This window comes from Callithrix jacchus, chromosome 10, assembly GCF_049354715.1.
Source record: "Callithrix jacchus isolate 240 chromosome 10, calJac240_pri, whole genome shotgun sequence".
NCBI lineage: Eukaryota > Metazoa > Chordata > Mammalia > Primates > Cebidae > Callithrix > Callithrix jacchus.
The window spans coordinates 123,877,987-123,902,906 of record NC_133511.1 but is presented as its reverse complement, the minus strand read 5'-3'; the positions used below and the strand labels follow the sequence as shown (position 1 = coordinate 123,902,906).

Here is a 24,920-nt window from a genome sequence, read left to right as displayed (position 1 = left end):
TATGAAGAATCTAGGCCAGGTGCGGTAGCTCATGCCTATAATCCTAGCACTTTGGGAAGCCAAGGCAGGTGGATCACTTGAGATCAGGAGTTCAAGACCAGCCTGGCCAACATGGCAAAACCCTGTCTCTATTAAAAATACAAAAATTAGCCAGCCGTGGTGGTAGGCACCTGTAGTCTGAGCTACTCGGGAGGTTGAGGCAGGAGAACTGATTGAACCCAGGAGGAGAAGGTTGCAGTAAGCTGAAATTGTACCACTGCACTCCAACCTGGGTGACAGAGTGAGACTCTGTCTCAAAAAGGAATATGAAGAAAATAGAAAATGATAGTAAGACATCTCTCTCTCTCTCTCTCACACACACACAAACACAAAATTAACCAGGTGTGGTAGTGTATACGTATAGTCCTAGCCACTCAGGAGGCTGAGGTGGGAGGGCCACATGAGCTTAAGAGCTCAAGGGTGTAGTGAGCTAAGAACAAGTCACTACACTCCAGCATGGGAGACAAGACTCTGCCTCTATATAAATAAATAAAACATCAATGAACTGTGCGGTAACTTCAGGTGGCTTAATTCAGAATGTGTAATTGGAATCCTGAGGGAGGGACTTCAAGACTTGTTTTTTAATTTTTTTTTTTTTTTTTTTTTTTGATGGGCCTGGTGCTCACTCTGGTAATCCCAGCACTTGGGGAGGCTGAGGCAGGCAGATCACCTGAGGTCAAGAGTTTGAGACCAGCCTGGCCAAATGGTGAAACCCCTTCTCTACTAAAAATACAAAAATTAGCTGGGTGTGGTGGCGTGTGCCTGTAGTCCCAGCTACTAGGGAGGCTGAGGCAGGAGAATTGCTTGAACCCAGGAAGCGGAGGTTGCAGTGAGCCGAGATTGTGCCACTGCACTCCAGCCTGGCACCTGTCTGTCTCAAAAAAAAAAATGAGCCAGTGTGGTGACATGTGCCTGTAATCCCAGCTACTCGGGAGGCTGAAGCAGGAGAATTGCTCCAACCCGGGAGGCGGAGGTTCCAGTGAGCTGTGATTATGCCACTGCACTCCAGCCTGGGCAACAGAGCAAGACTTTGCCTCAAGAAAAAAAAAAAAAAAAAGTTTTTTTTTTCTGGTGAAATACTTGTTAAAGGAAAATTAAAATCCAAGACTCCAAGTCACTATGCCAAAAGGAATAATTTAGCTGAAAGCTGAGCCATGCAGGAAGCTGCCTCTTCTTTTGTTCCTAAGCAGATAGCTACAGATAAAGAGTTAAATATCTCCACAGGTAGCTACTCTTATGTTCACCTTCTCTCGTGTAAAGTGCCAATTTACTGAGCACAAGACGAATACATAACTGACTGTTCCCCTACTTGCTCCTTTTCTCTTGTAACATATATATTCAATAACGAGACCATCCCCTTCCTCTTTCCCCTCCAGCCTTTTCCCCTTTAAATACTGAAGCCCTCAAAATCATTTTTAGAGAAAGGCTCAGACCTGTCTCCCAGGCCATCCTTAACCTTGGCAAAATAAACTTCTAAACTGATTGGGACCTGTCTTAGATACTTTTTGGTTTATATACTCAAGAAGGAGATTTTGTTTTTTTAAAAGGACATAAGTATTTTGTATCTACTCACATAATCACCACTTCCAGTGCTCTTCTTTTTTTGGGTAGATCCAGAATTCTGTCTGGCATCATTTTTTTTCTACCTAAAAGATTTCCTTTAACATTTCTTATAATACAAGTCTTCTGGTGATGAATTCTTCCACCTTTTCTATGTCTGAAAAATTCTTCATTTTGCCTTCATTTTTTTCTCAATACCTGATAAAGATGTTACCCCACTTTCATCTAGCTAACACTGTTTCCAGTGAGAAATCTGCCATATTTTGTTCCTCTATACATAATGTCTTTTTAATTTTCAGCTGCTTTTTCTTTTTTAAAAAATTTATTTATTTATTTTTTAAAGACGGGGTTTCACCATGTTGGTCAAGCTGGTCTTGAACTCCTGACCACAGGTGATCCACCCACCTGGGCCTCCAAAGTGCTTGGATTACAGGCGTGAGCCACCACGCCCGGCCTCCAGCTGCTTTAAAAAATTTATTACCAGCTTTAAATACTTTATGATGTGACTTGGTGTAATTTTCTTCGTATTTCTTACACTTAGGTAGGGTTCATTGATCATGAATCTGCAGGTTTATAGTTTTCATTAAATTTGGAGATTCGAGGGTAAGACTGTCTCTATAAAAAAATAAAAATTAAAAAAAAAATTAGCCAGGCATGATAGTGCATGCCTGTAGTCCCAGCTACTCAGGAGAGGCTGAGGGAGGAGGATTGCTTAAGCCCCTAAGTTTGAGGTTGCTGTGAGCTGTGATCACACCACTGCACTTTAGCCTGGGCAACAGAGCAAGACACCTTTAAAAAATTGTTTTTCTGAATTTACACTCACATATCTTCTATCTGATGCTAAAAATTTTGATTCCTAACAATGTTAACGTAATTATCATAAACATACATACAATAATTCCAATGTAAAATACCAATATTATTACTAATAATCAAGCCACTGAATAAATTTTAAGAGGTCTTTGGACTTTATTTCATCCTTAGAGTATATCCTGCTAAGAATATATAGTCAAAACACCATGTTTTAAAATCTTTTGAATTAATTCTTCTTGTTACATGGATTATAATTTTAACATAGTATACAGGTAAGTTTATTACCTTTCATGTTGAGGGATATTTGTAGTGGATATAAAATTCTAGGTTGGTAATTATTTTATTTCAGGACATTATTAGTTTAACACCTTCTGTTGGTATGGGAGTCAGCTGTTAAATTGTTTATCTTTTAAAGATGATTTGTCCTCCTAACTGATTTTAAGATTTTTCTCTGTTTTTCATCTTCTATGGGTGTGGAAATCTTTTTTTATTTATACTGCTCGATTATTCTGTTCTTAAATCTGTCTCAGTTGTTTCAGCCATTAACTTTTCAAATATTGTTTCTGCCCCATTTTCTCTTTTCTCTTTTGGGACATCAATTAAATATACATTAGACCATTTCACTCTTTCCTCTGTTAACCCCTCTCTTGGGGTATTTTCCCTAACTTGTCTCTCTTTGCTTTATTTTTGCTAAGTTCTTGCTTTTTTTTTTTTTTTTTTCCCAGACAGAGTCTCGCTCTGTCACCAGGCTGGATGGAGTGCAGTGGTGCAATCTCGGCTCACTGGAACCTCTGCCTCCCGAGACCAAGCAATTCTTCTGCCTCAGCCTCCGAGTAGCTGGGATCACAGACACGCGCCACCATGCCTAGCTAATTTTTATATTTTAGTAGAGACGGGGTTTCACTATGTTGGACAGGATGGTCTCAATCTCTTGACCTCATGATCCGCCCGCCTCGGCCTCCCAAAGTGCTGGAATTACAGGCGTGAGCCACCACGCCCGGCAGTTCTTGCTATCTTTAGGTTTTAGTTTACAAATTCTCTTAGGTTGTACTTAATCCGCTGTTAAATCTGTGTACTGAAGTTCATTCAACATTGGTTATTATATTTCTTAATTCCATAATTTCTGTTTAAAAGTTATTTATTAACTTATTAAAAGTTAATATAAGTTCTTATTAAAAGTTATTTCACATTTTACAGTTTCAGTTTCCTAGTAATATGTTCAAACTTTGTTTTCATTTTCATAAACATAGTAAGCATAATTTTTTTAAATTTTGCTTGAAACAGGGTCTCATGTCACCCAGGCTGAAGTGCAGTGGTGCAATCATGGCTCACTGAAGTCTTGACCTCCTGTGCTCAAGCAATCCTCCCACTTCAGCCTCCTGAGCAGCTGGGACCACAGGCATGCACCACTATGCCCAGCTAACTTGTATAGAGATGGGGGTCTCATTGTGTTGTCCAAGCTGATCTGGAACTTGCAGGATCAAGCGATCTTCCTGCCTCAGCCTCCTAAAGTGCTGAGATCACAGGGTGAACCACCATGCCCAGCTAAGCATAACTTTTTAAAGTTAATATCTGTTATCACCAGTATCTGGAGTCCCAGTGGGTGCTTCTGTGACTTTGTTTTTGCCAGCTCTTGTTTATATTATCTTGTCCTCTCTTATACCTGGTTATTTGTGACTGTACATGTTTGTGTGCATATGTACCATGGGACACTGTATTTGAAAAGTGCTAAATAATTGGGAGCAAAGGATGCAGTTATTTTCTTCTAGAAATTTTTGTTTCCTTCTACAAGACATCTAGGAGAACTAGCAAATATAAAATCATCCTAATCCAATTCCAAAGTTTAAGAATTTTTGGCCTGCCTAGATGACCCAAAAGCATATACATATACCATGTGAAGAGTGATTTAGTGCAGGTTCACCTTACTCCTTAAAATATAGCCTTCTAGTTATCTCTTGCCCAAAGCAAGAGGTGTTTTTAGCAGCACTCCCAAGCTCATCAGGTCCTGGATTCTTTGGCCTTCTTGTCCTGCATTAATTTGGAAGTATTTTTTTAAACAGATTAATTTTTATTGTATTTATTTATTTTGAGACCGAGTCTCATTATGTTGCCAGGCTGGAGTGCTATGGCGACACCTCGGCTCACTGCAACCTCCACCTCCCTGGTTCAAGCAATTCTCCTGCCTCAGCCTCTGGAGTAGCTGGGACTACAGGCATGCGCCACCACGTCCAGCTAATTTTTTTGTAGTTTTAGTAGAGACGGGGCTTTTACCATGTTGATCAGGCTGGTCTTGAACTCCTGACTCATGATCCGCCTGCCTCGGCTTTCTGCGCCCAGCCAATTTGGAAGTATTAATATATCTTAGCCTCTCAGCTGCCTGATCTAATTGGCAAACTACTCCAGGGCAAAAGTATCCCCCAATACTAGGCTCAGCTCTCTGTAATTCAAACCTCTCCTAAATCATGGCACAGAAACTCCTCCTCTTCACTAGGTCTTTGATGCTTTTATGATGTTTTAATATTTCATCCAGCCTTTGCCTTCAGTGAAGAGGCTGGTCTAAATTATGAAGTCTGCCACTTGAAGAAAGTGAAATCTCACCAGAATTTTCATAGTTCTTTCTCTTTTTTAAAACATTACCTCCTTAGAGTCTTCACTGACCATATTTAAAATAACATCTCCATCATTCTCTATCACCTTGTTTTATTTCTCTCCACTGTACTTATCACTACCTAATATCTATCTGTTAAATTTTCCCCAAGAGGACCAAAATATTGTCTGTCTTATTCCTTCTAGATGATGGAATGAGGAGGAAGAAGAAACTTATTTACTTTATATTTTTCTGTGCTATCTAAAGAAAAAGCATATTTTAAAATAGGAAATGTCCGTGCATAGTCTTCATCACTATCCTGCTCCCTCTTCTTCCCTAAAAGATACTATGGTATCTTTTGATATCTGATATGCAACACCAAATAGCTGACATCTATCATACCATGCCTCTCCTGTTCTCATTGGGTTTTTTTTGTTTTTGAGACAGAGTCTCGGGCTGGGCATAGTGGCTGACGCCTGTAATCCCAGCACTTTGGGAGGCTGAGGCGGGTGGATCACGAGGTCAAGAGATCGAGACCATCCTGGTCAACAAGATGAAACACCATCTCTACTAAAAATACAAAAATTAGCTGCGCATGGTGGCGCATGCCTGTGATCCCAGCTACTTGGAAGGCTGAGGCAGGAGAATTGCCTGAACCCAGGAGGAGGAGGTTGCGGTGAGCCGAGATCGCGCCATTGCACTCCAGCCTGGGTAACAAGAGCGAGACTCCATCTCAAACAAACAAAAAAAAAAAGAGAGACAGAGTCTCACTCTGTCACTCAGGCTGGAGTGCAGTGGTGTGTTACCAGTTCACTGCAACCTCTGTCTCCCAGGTTCAAGCAATTCTCCTGCTTCAGCCTCCCAAGTAGCTGGGACTACAGGCATGCACCACCACACCCAGCTAATTTTTGTATTTTTAGCAGAGACGAGGTTTTGCCATGTTAACCAGACTAGTCTCAAACTCCTGACCTCAAGTGATCTGCCGGCTTCAGCTTCCCCAAGGGCTGGGATTACAGGCATGAGCCACTGCACCTGGCCTGTTCTCATTGTTTATACTCTTCTCTAACTTCATTTACTTCTACAGCTTCAATCATGTCACAATAACAATTAATAATATTTATTGACTACTTTACGTTAGGAGCTTCACATGGATTATTATAGTTAATTTTAAAACACAAGCAAACCCCAAAAGAACAGAAAAGCAACTTTTGCAAGGAAAAATACATCTATGAGATAAGTGTCATCCTCATTTTCAAACAGGAATTAAAGGCTTAGGCCAGGCTGGGCACAGTGGCTCACGCCTGTAATCCCAGCACTTTGGGAGGCCGAGGCGGGTGGATCACGAAGTCAAGAGATCGAGACCATCCTGGTCAACATGGTGAAACCTGTCTCTACTAAAAAATACAAAAAATTAGCTGGGCATGGTGGCGTGTGCCTGTAATCCCAGCTACTCAGGAGGCTAAGGCAGGAGAAGTTCCTGAACCAAGGAGGCGGAGGTTGCAGTGAGACGAGATTGCGCCATTGCATTCCAGCCTGGGTAACAAGAGCAAAACTCCGTCTCAAAAAAAAAGGCTTAGGCTGGTTAAGTAAGTTGCCTGTAGTCACACAGCTAATTAGTAATGAATCCAACATTTACACTCCTGTGCCATGCTCTAAACATAGAACTATATGACTCTTACGTATGGAAGAAACTAAGACTCTAAAATTCTGTATCTCTAAATCTGACCATTTCCAAGTTCCAGACCAAATTTCTATATAGCTGCTTACTATGTTTGAAGGATGTCTTGAAGCACCATAAACTCAACATGTTTAATGTCAAACTCATTTTCTTTATCCCCCAAATCTGCTATTAATGTTTTGTATCTTGCTGACAGTATCGTTATTCTGTCAGTATCCATGGAAATCTTTTTTAATAACTCTATTGAGATGTAATTCACATCGCATACAATTCACTCATTTTTTTTTTTTTGAGACGGAGTTTCGCTGTTGTTACCCAGACTGGAGTGCAATGGCACGATCTCGGTTCACCGCAACCTCCGCCTCCTGGGTTCAAGCAATTCTCCTGCCTCAGCCGCCTGAGTAGCTGGGACTACAGGCACGCACCACCATGCCCAGCTAATTTTTTTGTATTTTTAGTAGAGACGGGGTTTCACATTGTTGACCAGGATGGTCTGGATCTCTTGACCTCATGATCCACCTGCCTCGGCTTCCCAAAGTGCTGGGATTACAGGTGTGAGCCACCGCGCCCGGCCAATTCACTCATTTTAAACGTATAATAAAATGGGTTTTAGTATATTTAAAGGGTTGTGCAATCACCACCACCATCAATTTTAGAACATTTTCATTACTCTGAAAAGAAGCCCCTCTAGGGAGAGCACAATGTCTCATGCCTGTAATCCCAGCACTTTGGGAGCCTGAGGCTGGTGGATCACATGAGTCCAGGAGTTTGAGACCAGCCTGGGCAACACAGTGAAACTCTGTCTCTACCAAAAATACAAAAATTAGCTGGGCATGGTGGCATGCGCCTGTGGTCTCTCAGGAGGCTGAGATGGAAGGATGGTTTGAGTCCAGGAAGCAGAGGTTGCAGTGAGCCAAGATCATGTCACTGTACTCCACCTGGGCAATAGACCTAGACTCTGTCAAAAAAAAAAAAAAAAAGAGCCCCTCCATTTACATTCTGTCCTCTGTATTTGCCTATTCTAGACCTAGAAATCTGACACGAACCTTAGATGTTCCCTGTCCCTAATCTCTCCCTACCTTGAGAATTAACTGGTTACATTTTGTTCATTACTTCAGGTGATAACTCTGGCCTTTCCATGTCGACCACACTTTAGATTCAAGCACTCATTTTTATTTTTTTTTTCTTTTCTTTCTTTTTTCCTTTTTTTTTTGAGACAGAGTCTTGCTCTGTTGCCCAGGCTGGAATGCAGTGTCATGTTCTTGGCTCACTGCACTCTCCACCTCCAGGTTCAAGTGATTCTCCTGCCTCAGCCTCCCAAGTAGATGGGACTACAGGTGCCCACCACTACGCCCAGCTCATTTTTGTATTTTTAGTAGAGACAGTGTTTCACCATATTTGCCAGGCTGGTCTCGAACCCCTGACCTCAAGTGATCCTTCCACTTCGGCCTCCCGAAGTGCTGGGATTGCAGGTGTGAGCCACTGCACCCATCCATCGGGCACTCATTTTTTAACCCAGTTCACTTACTTATTTACTTAGTATTACTAACTTGTCTCCCTTCCATACTATATAATGCTGCTAAAGACTCCTCCCAAAACATTCAACGGTTTCTTACTATACAGAGAATAAACTTCACAATCCGTAGTATGGCACTCAAGATCTACCATATTCAACTCCAGACTACTTTTCAAGCCTTATATCTCCCTCATGTGCCATTCATTTCATGCTTCAGTTATATTGAATTATAAGAAAAATGTATGACATGTGTCACATTTTATAGTTTTCAGTTCCCTGGCAAAATGTTCAAGCTTGGCTTTCATATTAGATTATATGTTTTTATACAAATCATACATATTTGTAGATGCAGAATACACATACTAAACGCTTTTCTAAAACTGGGATATAAAAACCCATTTCAAAGATAATTGGGTGGAATTTTTCATCAAAAGGATATGGAAACTGAAGAAATGCTGTCCAGCTGATTGGAAAAAACCTTTGGGCTGGGGCACAATGCAACTGCTGGAGTCAGTATCAGTTCTCCCAACAAGTCCATGCCGGTCACGTCATCAGGGATGAAAAGCATTACTGGATGTCCTAGCACAGGGTGAATTCTGCTGCAGTATGATTCAATCGTATCAAATTTTGGTCTACTGTCAGAAAACAGACAAGTCAAATTTAATATTTTACCCTCTTAAGAAATTATTTAAAAGAGCATTCAAAATTTTTATAATTTCTAACATATGTGTGACCATATAACCTGCCATATCAGTTTTGTTGGAATAAATAACTTGTGTCTCACTCAGGAAACCACAGCAATGGAAGTAACAGAAAAACTAGCATTTCAGGGATGGTATCATGGCTCCTGCTTTTGCTGCCACTAATGGATGCTTCTTAGTTTCTCTTTAAAAAAAAAAACATTTTAGACCAGGCATGGTGGCTCACACCTGTAATCCCAGCACTTCGGGAGGCCGAGGCAGGCTATCACTTGAGGTCAGGAGTTGGAGACCAACCTGGCCAACATGGTGAAACTCCATCTCTATTAAAGATACAATAGCTGGGGGTAATGGTGCACACCTGTAGTCCCAGCTACTCAGGAAGGTGAGGCAGGAGAATCACTTGAACCTGAGAAGCAGAGGTTTCAGCGAGCTGATATTGCGCCACTGCACTCCAGCCTGGGTGACAGAGCAAGACTTTCTCAAAAAATAGTATTATTTTATTTTATTAGATAAGGGGTTCTCACTATGTTTACTAACCTGATCTTGGACTTCTGGCAATCTTTCTGCCTTGGCCTCCCAAAGTGCTGGGACTGCAGGTATGAGACATCATGCCCTGTTTCTTATTCTCAAGTATATTTCCTCCACTAAAATTAATCTTTGGTTCTGAGCAAGTTTCCAAATTCATTTAAAGGGCAGCATAGGGGGCTGCGGTGGCTCCGGCCAGTTGTCCTGGCGCTTGAGGAGGCGAGGCTATGAGTTCAAGGCCAACCTGAGCAACATAACAAGCTCTCATTGATTAACAAATAAATAAATAAATAAATAAAGGGCAGCATTGTGTGAGAGGGGCCATGAATCACAAACGGCCTAAAGCTGGCCCCATGATACTTTGAAGTCTGCTCTCACACATGCTGCACCTTCCCCTGAAGAGGTCTGAGGTTGCTGTTTGATGAGAACAATTAGAAAAAATCAGGCCATCTTTCTCTCCTAGAAAGAATCTAGTAAAATTTTGTGTCTGTCTACTTTCCAGTAGCTCTTTCTAAACAGAGAGAAAATAGTCAACCTGAAAGCTGATTAAGAATGAATGAATTTATTAAGAGGAAATATTAATGAACTTTTCCTTTCTAATCAGGTCATCCAAGGAAACACATCTACAAACATTGGCTCAAAGGCTTAAACTTGTATCAGTAAAATTATGATGAGCTGACTACCTGTAAGGACTATATAATATTAGAGGATCACTAAAGAAAGATATGGAGTAGGGAAATTATTACCTATATATTAAATGACAAAAATATTCTCATCTGAGGTGTAATTTTGGTGAGAATAAGAAAACAGACTAAAAACCAAAGGCAGTCTCTTTAACCCCTAAGAGCCTATGACTACTAGTGTTACCTCTGAGCATATAAATAGAGGCAGAAACTAATGAATAAAGACTAAATGAGGGCTGGACACAGTGGCTAATGCCTGTAATCTCAGCACTTTGGGAGGCCAAGGCAGGAGTATTGCTTGAGCCCAGCAGTTTGAGACCAGCCTAGGCAACACCCTCATCTCTTCAAAAAAAAAAAAAAAAAATTTTTTTTTTTTTTTTTTTTTTGAGACAGAGTCTTGCTCTGTCACCCAGGCTGGAGTGCAATGGCACAATCTCGGCTCACTGCAACCTCCGCCTCCCAGGTTCAAGCGATTCTCCTGCCTCAGCCTCTCGAGTAGCTGGGATTACCGGCACCTGCCACCATGACCAGCTAATTTTGTATTTTTAGTAGAGGTGGGGTTTCACCATGTTGGCCAGGCTGGTCTTGAACTCCTGATCTCAGGTGATCCATCTGCCCTGGCCTCCCAAAGTGCTGGGATTACAGGCATGCGCCACCACACCCAGCCATAAATTTTTTTTTTAATTAGCACAGTATGGTAGCATATTCCTGTGGTCCTAGCTACTAGCTACTAGGGAGGATGAGATGGGAAAATGACTTGAGCCCAGGAGTTCGAGGCTGCAGTGAGCTATGATGGCATCTGGATTGAACAGAGACCCTGTCTCAAAAAACAAAAAAAAGAATTAATTAATTGGACTTAAGCACATGTTAGTTCTTTTCTTGTTACAATTCAGTTTCACTTTGGATTCTGTGATAGTTAAATGGCACAGGAAGGCAAGACAGAAGGGCTTTGTGTGTTCCATATTGTTTACCACCCCCTCCGTGGATTTTTTACATTTATTATTATTATTTTTTTTGAGATGGAGTTTCGCTCTGTCGCTGGAATGCAGTGGTGTGGTCTAGGCTCACTACAACCTCTGCCTATTGGGTTCAAGTCATTCTCATGCCATGGCCTCCCAAGTAGCTGGGAAGGCATGTGCTGCCACGCCCAGCTAATTTTTGTATTTTTAGCAGAGACAGGGTTTGTCATGTTGGCCAGGCTGGTCTCAAACTCTTAACTTCAAGTGATCCATCTGCCTCAGCCTCCCAAAGTGCTGGGATTACAGGTGTGAGCCACTGCACCCAGCCTGATTTATCTTCTTGGAATCTGAAGAAGATAGAGATGGGCAGAGAGGTGATTTCCAAACCTATGCAAAATGCTGATACACAAAAAATAATGTACAATGAATTCCTTGGTATTTATACTCTCTAGCCAAGAATTTAAGTAAAGTTTTAAATTCATAGTCTTCTCTTCTCACGCCTAAATGAGATTGGAACTAGCAGGGTTTGTTTCATTTCATTTACAGAAGAAAATAAGGCCTGAAGAGAAGGTAGCACTTGTCTTCAGGTCAATTAGAATAGTTTCAAGTATACAAATAAATTAAAATAGCAGTTTTGGGGCCGGGCGTGGTGGCTCAAGCCTGTAATCCTAGCACTTTGGGAGGCCAAGATTGGTGGATCACCTGAGGTCAGGAGTTCAAGACCAGCCTGGCCATCATGTTGAAACCCCATCTTTAAAAGAAAAAAAAAATAGCAGTTTTCAACATAAACAAAGTTTAATTCTGCTTTTCTTTTTCTTCTTTTTTTTTTTTGAGACAGAGACCCACTCTGTCACCCAGGCTGGAGTGTAGTGGCACGATCTCAGCTCACTGCAACCTCCCACTCCCTGGTTCAAATGATTCTCCTGCCTCAGCCTCCTGAGTAGCTGGGATTACAGTCGACCGCCACAATACCTGGCTAATTTTTTGTATTTTTAGTAGAGATGGGGTTTGTCCATGTTGGCCAGGCTGGTCTCGAACTCCCGACCTCAGATGATCCACCCACCTCGGCCTCCCAAAGTGCTGGGATTACAGGCATAAGCCACCACACCCAGCTGCACTTTTCTTATAGAGAAGTTGACACCTGGCACTTAAAAACAACGAGTGAGACAATTTCCAATTTCTACCCACATTCATACTCATGAGAGGAGAGTAAAACATGCAGAGGGACAACAATGCTTTACGCCTTCACCTCGCATAATGCTGAGAGTCTACCACAAGAGCAATTCCGTTCCAAAGGTTCAAAGTAGGTTCATTCTCTACCCTGCAAAGCAAAGCAAAGCAAAGCCATCTCTCAAAGATTCTAAAATCAGTCTCTGTTTGACACAAATTTTGGCCCATGACTACTACCACCCCAGAGAGTACTAGAATTCAGTAACTTCATTAACCAAGGGGAAAATGGCAACATCTAAGTTTACCCCCTCTAGGGACAGGGATGAATCTACTAGAATAAGAAAATATGGAGGTATCAGAAAATTAGTTTCAAGGTAGCTTTAGGTCAAGGCATCAAACTAGGAAGCTTTTGGAAATAGGACAATAATATCTGAGAAAAATTGCAGAGCCATAGCATCATCTTAAGCCATAGACTTAAGAACTTACCCAAAGAACTCTGTGGAGAGGATTCCATTTACCTTTACACTGAAATTAAATCTGATCTGCAAAACAATAAATTAGGTGTGAGATTTAACATAAGCCAAGATACACATTAAACAAAAACTTCCATACCTAATCCCTAAGGGAAAATAATGTTTGAAAACTTTTAAATTATACATTTGAAGGGTACAATGTGGTGTTTTGATATATGTATACAATATGGAATGATTAAATCAAGTAGATAAGCATATCTATCATGTAATGTACTAGCTTTTTTTTGTGAGACATTTGAAATTTACTCTTGCTATTTTGACATATATAATACATTATTATTGACTATAGTCACTCCCCTGTGCAGTAGATTCTAAAATCTTATTCCTCCCAACTGAAACTTTGTACCCTTTAATTAACAACTGCCTATTTCCTTCCTTAACCCACTGCCAGCCTCTGGTAACCACCATTCTATTCTCTACTTCTATGAATTTGACCAGATTCCACATAAAAGTGAAATAATACGGTATCTGTCTTTCTGTTGATAAGAAAATGTGGCATATATACACAATGGAATACTGGTTAGCCTTTTTTTTAATTTTTTGAGACAGGGTCTTGCTCTGTTGCCCAGGCTGGAGTGCAATGGTGTGATCTTGTCATCCCAGGCTCAAGTGATCCTCCCACCTCAGCTTTCTGAGTAGCTGGGACCACAGGCACATGCCACCACACCTGGTTAATTTTTGCATTTTTTTATAGAGACAGGATTTCACCATATTGCTCAGCCTGGTCTTGAACTCCCAGACTCAAGTGATCCTCCTGCTTCAGCCTCCCAAAGTGCTAGGATTATAGGAATGAGCTACCACACCCAGCCTAGTCAGCCTTTAAAAAGGAGGAATCCTGTCATTTGCAACATGAATGAACCTGGAGGAAGAAGACTTTTTTTTTTTTGAGACAGTTTCACTTTGTTGCCCAGACTGGAGTGCAGAGTACAATGGCACAATCTCAGCTCACTGCAACCTCCGCCTCCCAGGTTCAGGCAGTTCTCCTGCCTCAGCTTCCTGAGTAGAAGGGATTACAGGCATGCACCAGCTAATTTTTGTATTTTTAGTAGAGACCGTGTTTCACCACGTTGGCCAGGCTGGTCTCGAACTCCTGATCTCAAGTGATCCACCTGCCTTGGCCCCCCAAAGTGCTGGGATTACAGGCGCGAGCGACCATGCCCAGCCAGGAAAAAGACATTCTTTATCACTTGTATTTTCCCTAAACATACTTAATGCTTGCCTGTGTCCAAATTCTAAATCTTAAATATACTATACTACAGCTCCAGGTAGTCAGAAAATATCAGGAATCCCTGCCCCTTTGCCATTCTCCCAACCTATCCCTTATCCCTTCACCTCTCTCTTTTTTTTTTTTTTTTTGAGATAGAGTTTCACTTTGTCACCCAGGCTGGAGTGCAATGGTGCAAACACAATTCACTGAAGCCCCTTCATCTCTTTTTTAAAGGAATTATTTCTATTATTTTCATAAAATATTCCATGCTTTTTTGTTTTTTCTTCCACTTCCCAATCTGATTTTTATGTCCTCTCCAATTTACTTCACTGTTCTAATTATTCTCTCCCTTCACCTGTATTTTTCTTCTGTGTAACATAAGGTAAGAAGTGACTCTAGAACCAGACTGCCTGAGTTCAAATCCTGATTCTCCAAGTTATTTACTCACTGTACCATAGTTTTCTCAGCTACAAGATGGAAACGATGATGATAAAACTTACTTCACAAGGGGTGTTGTAAGAGTTAAGTGAGCGAGTGAACAAAGAGCACTTAGAATAGTGACTGAAACAATAGGCAAAAAGTAGGAAGATAGCAGAAGGGGAATGTCACAGATATGCTTAACTGTGTTTGTCTTTATAAACCTATCTACAGATAATAAAAAATTTAGCTCTAATATTCAAAATATTCTATCAAAATTTCTTGGCCAGGCGTGGTAGCTCATAAGTGTAATCCCATCACTTTGGGAGTCTGAGACAGGTTAATCACTTGAGGCCAGGAATTCAAGACCAGCTTGGCCAACATGGTGAAACCCCATCTCTACTAAAAATACAAAAATTAGCCAGTCATTGTGGCACGTGCCTATAATCCCAGCAACTCAGGAGGCTGAGGCAGGAGAATCGCTTGAATCTGGAAGGTGGAGGCTGCAGTGAGCCAAGATCAAGCCACCACACTCCAGCCTGAGCAACAGAGCAAGACTCTGTTTTTACAGTCACTTTAGAAAAGGAGATAAACAGCAAGGTTTATTATCTAGGTTTAACGAAAAACAAAGCACAGAGGAGGGAAGAGGTATCTAAAGTGATACAACAAAGCAGTAAAAAAGTGAAAATGACCCAAAACGAAGCTCTCTCTATCCAGAGGCTTCTCAGCTATAACATATAACCAACATTAAGATTGCCTTGGCCACGTGTGTTGGCTCACACCTGTAATCCCAGCACTTTGGGAGGCTGAGGTGGGTGGATCACTTGAGGTTAGAAGTTTGAGACCAGCCTGGCCAACAGAGTGACACCCTATCTCTACTAAAAACACAAAAATTAGCCAGGCACGGTGGTGCACACCTGTAATCCCAGCTACTAGAAAGACTGAGGCAGAAGAATCGTTTGAACCTGGGTGGCAGAGGTTGCAGTGAACCAAGATGGCACCACTGCACTCCAGCCTAAGCAACAGAGTGAGACTCTGTCTCAAAAAAAAAAAAAGATTGCCTTGGGCTGGGTGTGGTGGCTCACACCTGTAATTCCAGCACTTTGGGAGGCCAAAGAAGGAGAACTGTTTGAGTCCAAGAGTTAAAGACTAGCCTGGGCAATATAGTGAGACCTTGGTCTCTAAAAAAAAAAAAAAACAATTGTCTTAAGGACATAAAACCAAATCAATTCAAAATTGAAAGTTGTCTTAGCCAGGCGAGGTGGCTCATGCCTATAATCCCAGCACTTTGGGAGGCTGAAGTGGGTGGATCACCAGGTCAGGAGTTCAGGACCAGCCTGACCAACATGGCGAAACCCCGTCTCTCCAAAAAAATACAAAAATTAGCTGGACGTGGTGGCACTTGCCTGTAGTCCCAGCTACTAAGGAGGCTGAGGCAGGAGAAGCACTTGAACCTGAAAGGTGGAAGCCGTAGTAAGCAGAGATCGTGCCACTGCACTCCAGCCTGAGCAACAGACAGAGACTCCATCTCAAAAAAAAGTTATCTTTTTTTTTTTTCCTGTGACAGGGTTCCATTCTGTCATCTAGGCTGGAGGGCAGTGGCACAATCATGGTTCACTGCAGCCTCAACCTCCTGGGCTCAAGCAATCCTCTCATCTCACCCTCCTGAGGAGCTGGGATTACAGGAGCTCACCACTACACCCGGCTAATTAAAAAACATTTTTTTTTTTTGTAGAGACAGGGTCTCACTATGTTGCCTTGGCTGGTCTTAAACTCCTGGACTCAAGCGATCCTCCTGCCTCGGTCTCCTAAAGTGTTGGAATTACAGGCATGAGCCACCATGCCCTCAAATATTAAATATTTTCATCATCTTCATTGAAAGAAAATGAACCAATCATATTTGCCTATGTCTTACAGAGTAAAGGTCTCTGGAAAACATATGACTTAAACAAGAGAATCATTATTGTACAAAAGAACAGCTTACCTTAGGGTGCACCATGATGATTTTACGTAAAAGATGCTTTATAACCAGACAATCTGTCATCAAAGTCCTGGGCTTTTCATCCACCTGACATAATGCAAGAAAAACATCAACCACACATACACAATCTCAAGAGCACAAATGCATTAAATTATGGCATTTCCTCTTCTAAAAGTAACTATACCTCAGAAAGCTTTTTGGACATCCAAGGGGAAACATTTTTGGGAATGAGAATGATATGCAAAAGAAAACCTAAATAGCCATCACTTCTTGAGCTAGAGTATCTATTACATGGAACCTCAAGAGACACAAGAACAACGATCAGAGTAAAACTCATAATGTCAAAACCACCTTTGGGGACAAATTTAAAAGTAATTCAGATTGGAGTTGATAAGAATAATTCTACCATCCTAAAGGCTTTGGAACAATTGGTATTAAGAATCTGAGTGATACTTTTTAAAAAATAAATTTCAAAAAAGTATTTGAGTGGAGATGAAGGAGCAAACACTAAAAGAAGTCTATCTTTGACATCAATCCATTAATCCAAACATTTATTTATGAGGAAAAGCTGTAGAGCAAAAAGCCAAAAGTCAGAAGACCTGTGTTCCAGTACTGGTTCTGTAAAAAAAAAAAAAATTAACTACTCATGAACAAAAAAATCACTGCTCTGGATCTCATTTCCTAGTCTCCAACACAGGAACAAAACCTACCCTGTCAGCCAGACACAGTGGCTCACACCTGTAATCCCAGCACTTTGGGAGGCTGAGGTGGGCAGATCATGAGGTCAGGAGTTCAAGACCTGCCTGACCAACATGGTGAAACCTGTGTCTACTAAGAATACACACACACAAAAAAAATTAGCCAGGTGTGGTGGTGCACACCTTGTAATCCCAGCTACTCAGGAGGCTGAGGCAGAAGAATTGCTTGAACCCAGGAGGCAGAGGTTGCAGTGAGCCGAGATCATGCCACTACAATCCAGCCTGGGTGATAGAGCAAGATTCTGTCTTAAAATAAAATAAAAAAATTATAAAAACCCGCCCCCTTTGACCTGGCAGAACTGTTTTAAGGATCCATATATTTGAAAGTGTAGGCTGGGTGTGGTGGCTCACGCCTATAATCCCTGAACTTTGGGAGGCCCAGGTGAGCGAATCACCTGAGGTCAGGAGTTCGAGACCAGCCTGGCCAATATGGTGAAACCTCATCTCTACTAAAAATCCAAAAATTTTCCGGGCATGGTGGCATGTGCCTGTAATCCCAGCTACTCAGGAGGCTAAGGCAGGAAAACTGCTTGAACCTGGGAGGTGGAGGTTGCAGTAAGTCAAAATGGCACCACTGTACTCTAGCCTAGGTGACACAGCTAGACTCTGTCTCAAAAAAAAAAAAAGGAAAAGGAAGTGTACATTATACATGGTAACAGTAACAGATACTACTCATTGAATACCTATGTGATAAGTATTGTGTAGGCTCTGTATACATACTACCTCACAATAATCCTGTAAGGTAGGTATTGCAATCTCTTGGTTTTTGTTTTGTTTTTTGGTTTTTTTTGAGATGTAGTTTTGCTCTTGTTGCCCAGGCTGGAGTGCAGTCACGTGATTTCAGCTCATTGCAACCTCCACCTCCTGGGTTCAAGTGATTCTCCTACCTCAGCCTCCTGAGTAGCTGGGATTACAGGGGCATGCCACCATGCCTGGCTGAGTTTTTGTATTTTTAGTAGAGATGGGGTTTTGCCATGTTGGCCAGGCTGATCTCAAACTCATGACTTCAGGTGATCTGCCCACCTTGGCCTCCCAAATTTCTGGGATTACAGATGTGAGCCACCACACCTGGCCCCTTCTTAGTAGATTTTTTTTTTTAAAGTCTCAGAGAAGTTAAGCAACATGCCTATGGTCACTTAGCTGTTCAGTTGTACAGCCAGAACTTGACCATAAGTCCTTTTTTGTTGTGTGAGTGATTAAGTCTTTCTAATACCAGTTGCCCATGCTCTTTCCAATACACTACAAACACTTCCCTAGAAATATAAGATTTACCACTAGGTGAAGACTTTACTCCAGGAATGGTGCCAAAGTTATCTTGTTTATATTACCTAATTTAAGCTTCACAAAAACTCTATTAGGTACCCAAATTTTATAAATAAAAGATTGTGCAGGATCTGGATTTTTAAAAACAAAGGAAAATAAAAATATCTATTTTACAAAAGAGTCTCAAAAAGGTTAAACAGCTTGTCCAAGGTTAGCCAGGTTGATCTGGCTCTAAATCTTTAGCATTAACCACTTACCTATACTGACTCACTATTACAGTATTTCTAAAACCAAAATTAGAAACAGCCTCCTAGAAAATACAGAAGTCCAAAACAATGAAAAAAGAAATACAATCAGAAATCAGTTGTTTGAGAGAATACAGAGCCATATGCTAGGTATATATATGTTAAAAAGAAAAACGGTCCCAAACATAAAAATTTGATAACGAAACACACAAATATATAAGGATAAAATATTACAATATTTTATTTTATTACTATGCTTTTTTTTTAATTTATAGAAACACGGTCTTGCTTTGTCACTCAGGCTGGAATATAGTCACATGATTGTAGCTCACTGCAACCTCGAACTCTGGGCTCAAGCAATCCTCCCACCTCAGTCTCCCAAGCAGCTAGGACCACAGGTGTGCACCACACCTGGCTAATTTTTAATTTTCTATAAAGACAGGGCCTCACTATGTTGCCCAGGCTGGTCTCAAACCCTTGGCCTTAAGCAATTCTCCCACCTTTGCCTCCCAAAGCACTAGAATTACAGGAATAACACCCAGCCTTAAAATGTTTTTTATAAGTACACTGAAAAAGAAGTCAAGAACTGTGGCAATAGCTTAGGATTAAAAAAAAAATTATTACAAAAATGGGCCAGGCATGGTGGTTCACATCTTTAATCCCAGCACTTTGGGATGCCGAGGCAGGCAAATCACTTGAGGTCAGGAGTTTAAGACCAGCCAGGCAAACATGGTGAAACCCCACCTCTACTAAAAAAACAAACAAACAAACAAAAAAATTAGCCAAGTATGGTGGCATGCTCCTGTAATCCCAGCTACTCTGGAGGCTGAGACACAAGAATCACTTGAACCTGGGAGGTGGAGGTTGCAGTAAGCTGAGATTGTGCCACTGCCCTCCAGCCTGGGTGACAGAGTGAGACTCCGCCTCAAAAAAAAAAATTACAAAAACGGATGGGGGATTATTAGAAAATTCTGTAAACATGTCTAGGATTATTCATGCATGTAAATAGTGGTAATTAAATAATAACTACTCAGTATATATATATATATATATATATATATCGTAGTCACATCCTTCATTTTTAAAATTTTAATATAAAATGTTTAAACAATAAAAAAGCAATAGTCTTTAAAGCATTTTCTGTACTTACCATTTCCAAAACAACTTCCTGGAACAGGCGTATCATAGAGAGGGCTAATTTTTTTTTTTTTTTTTTTTGAGACGGAGTTTCGCTGTTGTTACCCAGAGTGGAGTACAATGGCACGATCTCACCAAAACCTCCGCCTCCTAGGTTCAAGCAATTCTCCTGCCTCAGCCTCCCGAGTAGCTGGGACTACAGGCGCGCACCACCATGCCCAGCTATTTTTTGTATTTTTCATAGAGATGGGGTTTCATCTTGTTGACGAGGATGATCTCGATCTCTTCACCTCGTGATCTACCCGCCTTGGCCTCCCAAAGTGCTGGGATTATAGGCGTGAGCCACTGCGCCCAGCCTAGAGAGGGCTAATTACATCTAACAGTGAGACAGCTGAAGTGAAAGTTCCTTGAGCAACTACTGGAGAGAGGCTACAATGAATGATTATATTTACTGAATACTTGCTATATGCCAAGAGTTTCTATGCAAATAAGAAATAACCCCACTTTATAGAAGCAGATAATGAGATTCAATAAGCTAATTAACTTGTCCAAGGTCACACACAGCTAGTTAAGTGGAAGCACTGGGATTCAAACCTAGAGCTGACTAACTCCACACTCCACATTCTATTATGCAATGTTGCCTCTCCAAAAATGTTCATTTTCTGTGTATACAGGTAGCTATCTGAATGGGACAATATATAATCCATCATTATTTTTTATGGAGCAATGCTTATGTATAGCTACTCAATATATGCATTTACTCATAAAATATTAATGTGGCTTATTATGTACCTGGGCCTATAAACATAAATAAGACAATCTCTGAATTAGAAGAGTTCACAGTTCAGTAGAAGAGAAAGACTAATTTATATGGCAATGTGAAATTTAGATAAATGAGGTGCTAAAGGAACACACCAGAAGAACTGACACCTAACACAAAGGTAGGATAAAGTGACTAATGTCAGGTCAGGGAGGATAGTTAATACAACACAACTAACCCCTTTTCAGATCTACTCATAGAATTATTAGAGAGAGGAAGAGAGACGACAAAGCCTTTTACAATTGGGTGTTGGGTGTTAGAGACCCAGTACCCGAGCCTGACATACCTACAGAAGCACTGAACTTACTTCTGTACACCCCTGCACAGCAGAAAACACTATTAAATCACATGGTTTTAGCTTCACCTTTAAGTATGTCTAATTATATGATAGAATATATAAGTATGTTTTCAAATATGAATGTATGCAGTCATGAGCCCTTTATATCACATTCTAGAAGAAAGTCTCAATCTCTCTTCCCTCCACACTTTAGATACATACACACAGAATTATAGATGTATAAATATATAGATATGTTTGTGCATATATGTTTGTATGTATATATGTATAATTCACTTGATCATTTAGTGTTATTACAAAAATATTAAACTGGATAAAGCTGTCAAGAAGATCTTAGAAAATCAGATTGCTTTTGGAGGGACATGTTACCCAGCCTAATGAACCTCAAGATGCAAGACTAGCTGTGGGCATAAACGCAAAGCCCAGTATCTCTCCTAAATGAAACTTTCCTTAGTCTTCCTTGCGATTAACTTTCCTCCCATGCCCAAATTAATGACTCATTTATTATAGCCTTGGACGTCTCTGTGAGTCTTTGCCGTGAACCTTGCTACTTAACCTTTCTCCTCAATCGAGGCGTACATGATGAAATCTTTCACAATCTTCTTTTTATTTCTTCTCTTTCTCTTCATTCAAATGTTGTTTAAATAGCTGCACAGTATCCAAAACAATGAGATATAATGGAAGATGCATGAGGAAATCCTTGTTCCCTTGAGGCTAACGCCGTCTGACTGTACTGCTCTTTTACCTGTCATCTGCATCACCAGCTGACTCCTGGTCATGAAGCTCAGTTTTCCTCTGTACTCCACATGCTGTCATCATTTTGACTGATACCCATATCTAAGCAGATAACTAGCCCAAGCAACAACCTAGTCTCACAATTCCCTGACCTTTTCAACAATAATGACCCTGACCTCTACTCGGTCCCAGCCACCTATTTCCATGGCCACAGCTTGGAACTGTTCCATTCTGAAAATCTTAACTTGAAATTTCCCACTCTATTGTGAAAAGATGTACACGAAGATATTAATAATGACTGCCTTGAAAGGCCAAATTATGTATATTTTAAGTATCTGTTTTGATCATACTTTGATTTTTCTGAGGGAAACACTATTTTTGCAATTAAAAAAAAAAGAGAGAAACTTTATCACTCTGATAACAACTTCCTATTCTTTCAAGTGTCAGAATCTCCTACACCCAGAAAATCTGTTTTTCAGTCTCATCAAGACCTCCAGACTCTGACCTCTTCCCATGGTTTAGGTGCCCTACCTCCATGCTCACATAGCATTCAGTGCTTGCTTCTATCATTCATCCTGTGATCACACCAGATTGTAATTATGTGTTTACTCCTTGATCTTTCTATCTTATTCCAAGTTCCTTGGGACAAAGTAATGTATCTTAAGATACTATAACTACAGACAGTATCTAGCTCATTGACACTGACTTGAACAAACACACGTGTCTGGATGAATAAATAAATATTGAAATAGCCCTGATCTATATGAGTCAGACTTTGGTTCAAGTTCTAATTCTGCCACTTAACTTTTGTATGACACTGGGACAGTCAGTCAAGTTCTCTGAATCCCAACTTTCTGGTCTGTAAAATGGGGTGATAATCCTCATCCTACCCACTTCATAGACTTGTCAGGAGACTTACTTTATATAAATGTTATATATACAAATTATTGCTTCTTCAAGCTGACTAAAACACAGAACCGCGTTTCCCAGAATTGCCCTTCTTGGTCCACTGGAATCACCTTTTTATTGCTACTTGACATGAATAGCTTCAGAGTTGACTAACCATTAATTGCTCCAGATTGTTCACCCTCCATTCTCCTAAAGAAGATAAGGCACAGCCAGGCATATCTGTTGCCCTATTGTATACCCATTACTTTCAGAATGAGCATATAATTATTCAAACATGGAGAAAGGCTGCCCAACAGCTTCCTGGGAGAATGTTTAAAGCACTGTAATTCATTATGTCTCCACCAACTCTACGGAAGGAAAATAGGAGATGAGAGAACTGTTAAAGGGAATGGAGAGTGAATTATCACTCTCATAAATGTGGACTACAAACAAGTCAATAAAAAGATCTCTAAACCAAACTAATAAAAATGTATCCCAGTAGGATCTGCATTGAGAGTCACTTTTTATTTTATTAGGAGATCTAAATTCAAATAAGGGCTTGTTTCATTGGTTCTGCATATTAGGAATAATGTTCCAAAGCCTAGGCCATACTGTTATGGACTGAATTGTGTCCCTCAAAATTCATCTGCTGAAGTCCTAAGTCCCAAAGTGACTGTATTTGGAAGTAGGGCCCTCAGGAGCTTATTCAGGTTAAATGAGGTTGTAAGGGTAGGGCCCTGATCCTAGGTCTTAATAGGACTAGTGTCCTTATAAAAAGATACACCAGAGCCAGGTGCCACTAGTCCCCACCTATAATCCCAGCTACCAGCTACTTGGCAGGTTGAGGCAGGAAGATCACTTGAGCTCAGGAGGAGTTCAAGGCTGTAGAGTGCTATGACTATACCTGTGAATAGCCACTGCACTTCAGCTTGTGCAACATAGCAAGACCACATCTCTAAAAAAAAAATTAAATAAAAATAAAGAGACACTAGAGATCTCTTTCTTTTCAGGCACATGCAGAGAAAAACCACATAAGGACACAGTAACAAGGCAGTAGTCTACAAGCCAGGAAGAAAGGCCTCACCAGAAGCCAGCCCTGACAGCACACTGACCTTGGATGACTAGCCTCCAGAACTGTGAGAAAACAAATCTCTATTGCTTAAGCCATCTAGTCTGCGGTATTTTGCTATGGCAGCCCAAGAAGACTAATAAGTATAATACCCAGACCAATTAAATCACAATCACTCAGAATGGGACACAGACGACAGTATTTTTGGAACTCCTAGGTGATCTAATGTCTGCACAGGCAGGTTTGGGAGCCAATGCCTTATTTATTTCAACTTGGAACTGTGATGGACCTAGGCTTTTCTTTCCTGTTACTAGATTTGCAGAAAAATAAGAATAAAATCATGAGTAATTTAGAAGACCACAACAAAACCTGCCTCAAAAATCATCTGGAAGGGTGTTACTCCTGTCATGTCCTGAGAATAGCTGCCTTCCTCTGAAGTCCAAGTCAGCTTTGCAGAGATTCTGGGCAGTAAGGACTGGATTTCTGTGTGAGAAGAAATGGCAACAAAGTCAAACAAGCAGTTTGGATAAGCGCCAGGATTTCTGGATTTGTTTATTAAACTGGTGAGCCAAGAAGGCTTTTCCCTGATGAAAAGATTATCTACAAGATTTAAAATATGACTGGAAATGGCTATGAATCAGCAAATTGCTTGAACATTTAGAATTACTTTATGGGATTAGGACATTTAATCTCATCTTTTCCATTTTTTTCATTTGCTAAATCAATTTTTATTTTCCGTTAATTTCCACAAGGTAATGTTTAATGCCATATAGCTTCAGAACTGATGGTTCTGATATTCTTGTATTTTTAAATAAATCAATTCATTATTTAATAAACGTAAGTCTAGTACATGAACTAATTTAGAGCTGAAGCCTGAAAAATTCAAGAGTGACTCTCAGGCATGTACCTTTCTTTTTTTGTGTGTGAGATGGAGTCTTACTCTGTCACCCAGGCTGGAGTGCAGTGGCGTTATCTTAGCTCACTGCAACATCCACCTCCTGGGTTCAAGTGATGCTCATGCCTCAGCCACCCAAGTAGCTGGGATTAGAGGTATGTACCACCATGCCAAGCCAAGCTTATTTTTTTTGTATTTTTAGTAGAGAAGGGTTTCACCATGTTGGCCAGTCTAGTCTCAAACTCCTGGTCTCAAGTGATCTGCCACCTTGGCCTCCCAAAGTGCTGGGATTACAGGTGTGAGCCATCATGCCCAGCCCAGCATGTACCTTATATAGCATGTTCTTTAATGAGATTGTCTTTAAAAAAGAAAATTAGGCCGGGCGCGGTGGCTCAAGCCTGTAATCCCAGCACTTTGGGAGGCCAAGGCGGGTGGATCACGAG

General features: G+C 40.8%; 1 protein-coding gene across 13 annotated transcripts in view; it reads right to left on the bottom strand.

Moving 5' to 3' along the window:
* The window catches only part of TOP6BL (TOP6B like initiator of meiotic double strand breaks), a 111,191-nt gene that overhangs the window by 32,849 nt on the left and 53,422 nt on the right, over positions 1-24,920 (bottom strand). For 9 of the 13 annotated variants that reach the window (XM_078341517.1, XM_078341516.1, XM_054241097.2 and 6 more), the window contains 5 exons: positions 23,956-24,065; positions 16,373-16,456; positions 12,718-12,773; positions 12,311-12,382; positions 8,634-8,828 (listed from right to left, as the gene is read on the bottom strand). In XM_078341517.1, coding sequence (XP_078197643.1) covers positions 8,634-8,828; positions 12,311-12,382; positions 12,718-12,773; positions 16,373-16,456; positions 23,956-24,065 — 517 coding nt within the window. The remainder of the gene's footprint in view (positions 1-8,633; positions 8,829-12,310; positions 12,383-12,717; positions 12,774-16,372; positions 16,457-23,955; positions 24,066-24,920) is intronic. The other 4 variants (XM_078341521.1, XM_078341515.1, XM_078341523.1 and 1 more) reach the window with 1 other exon arrangement.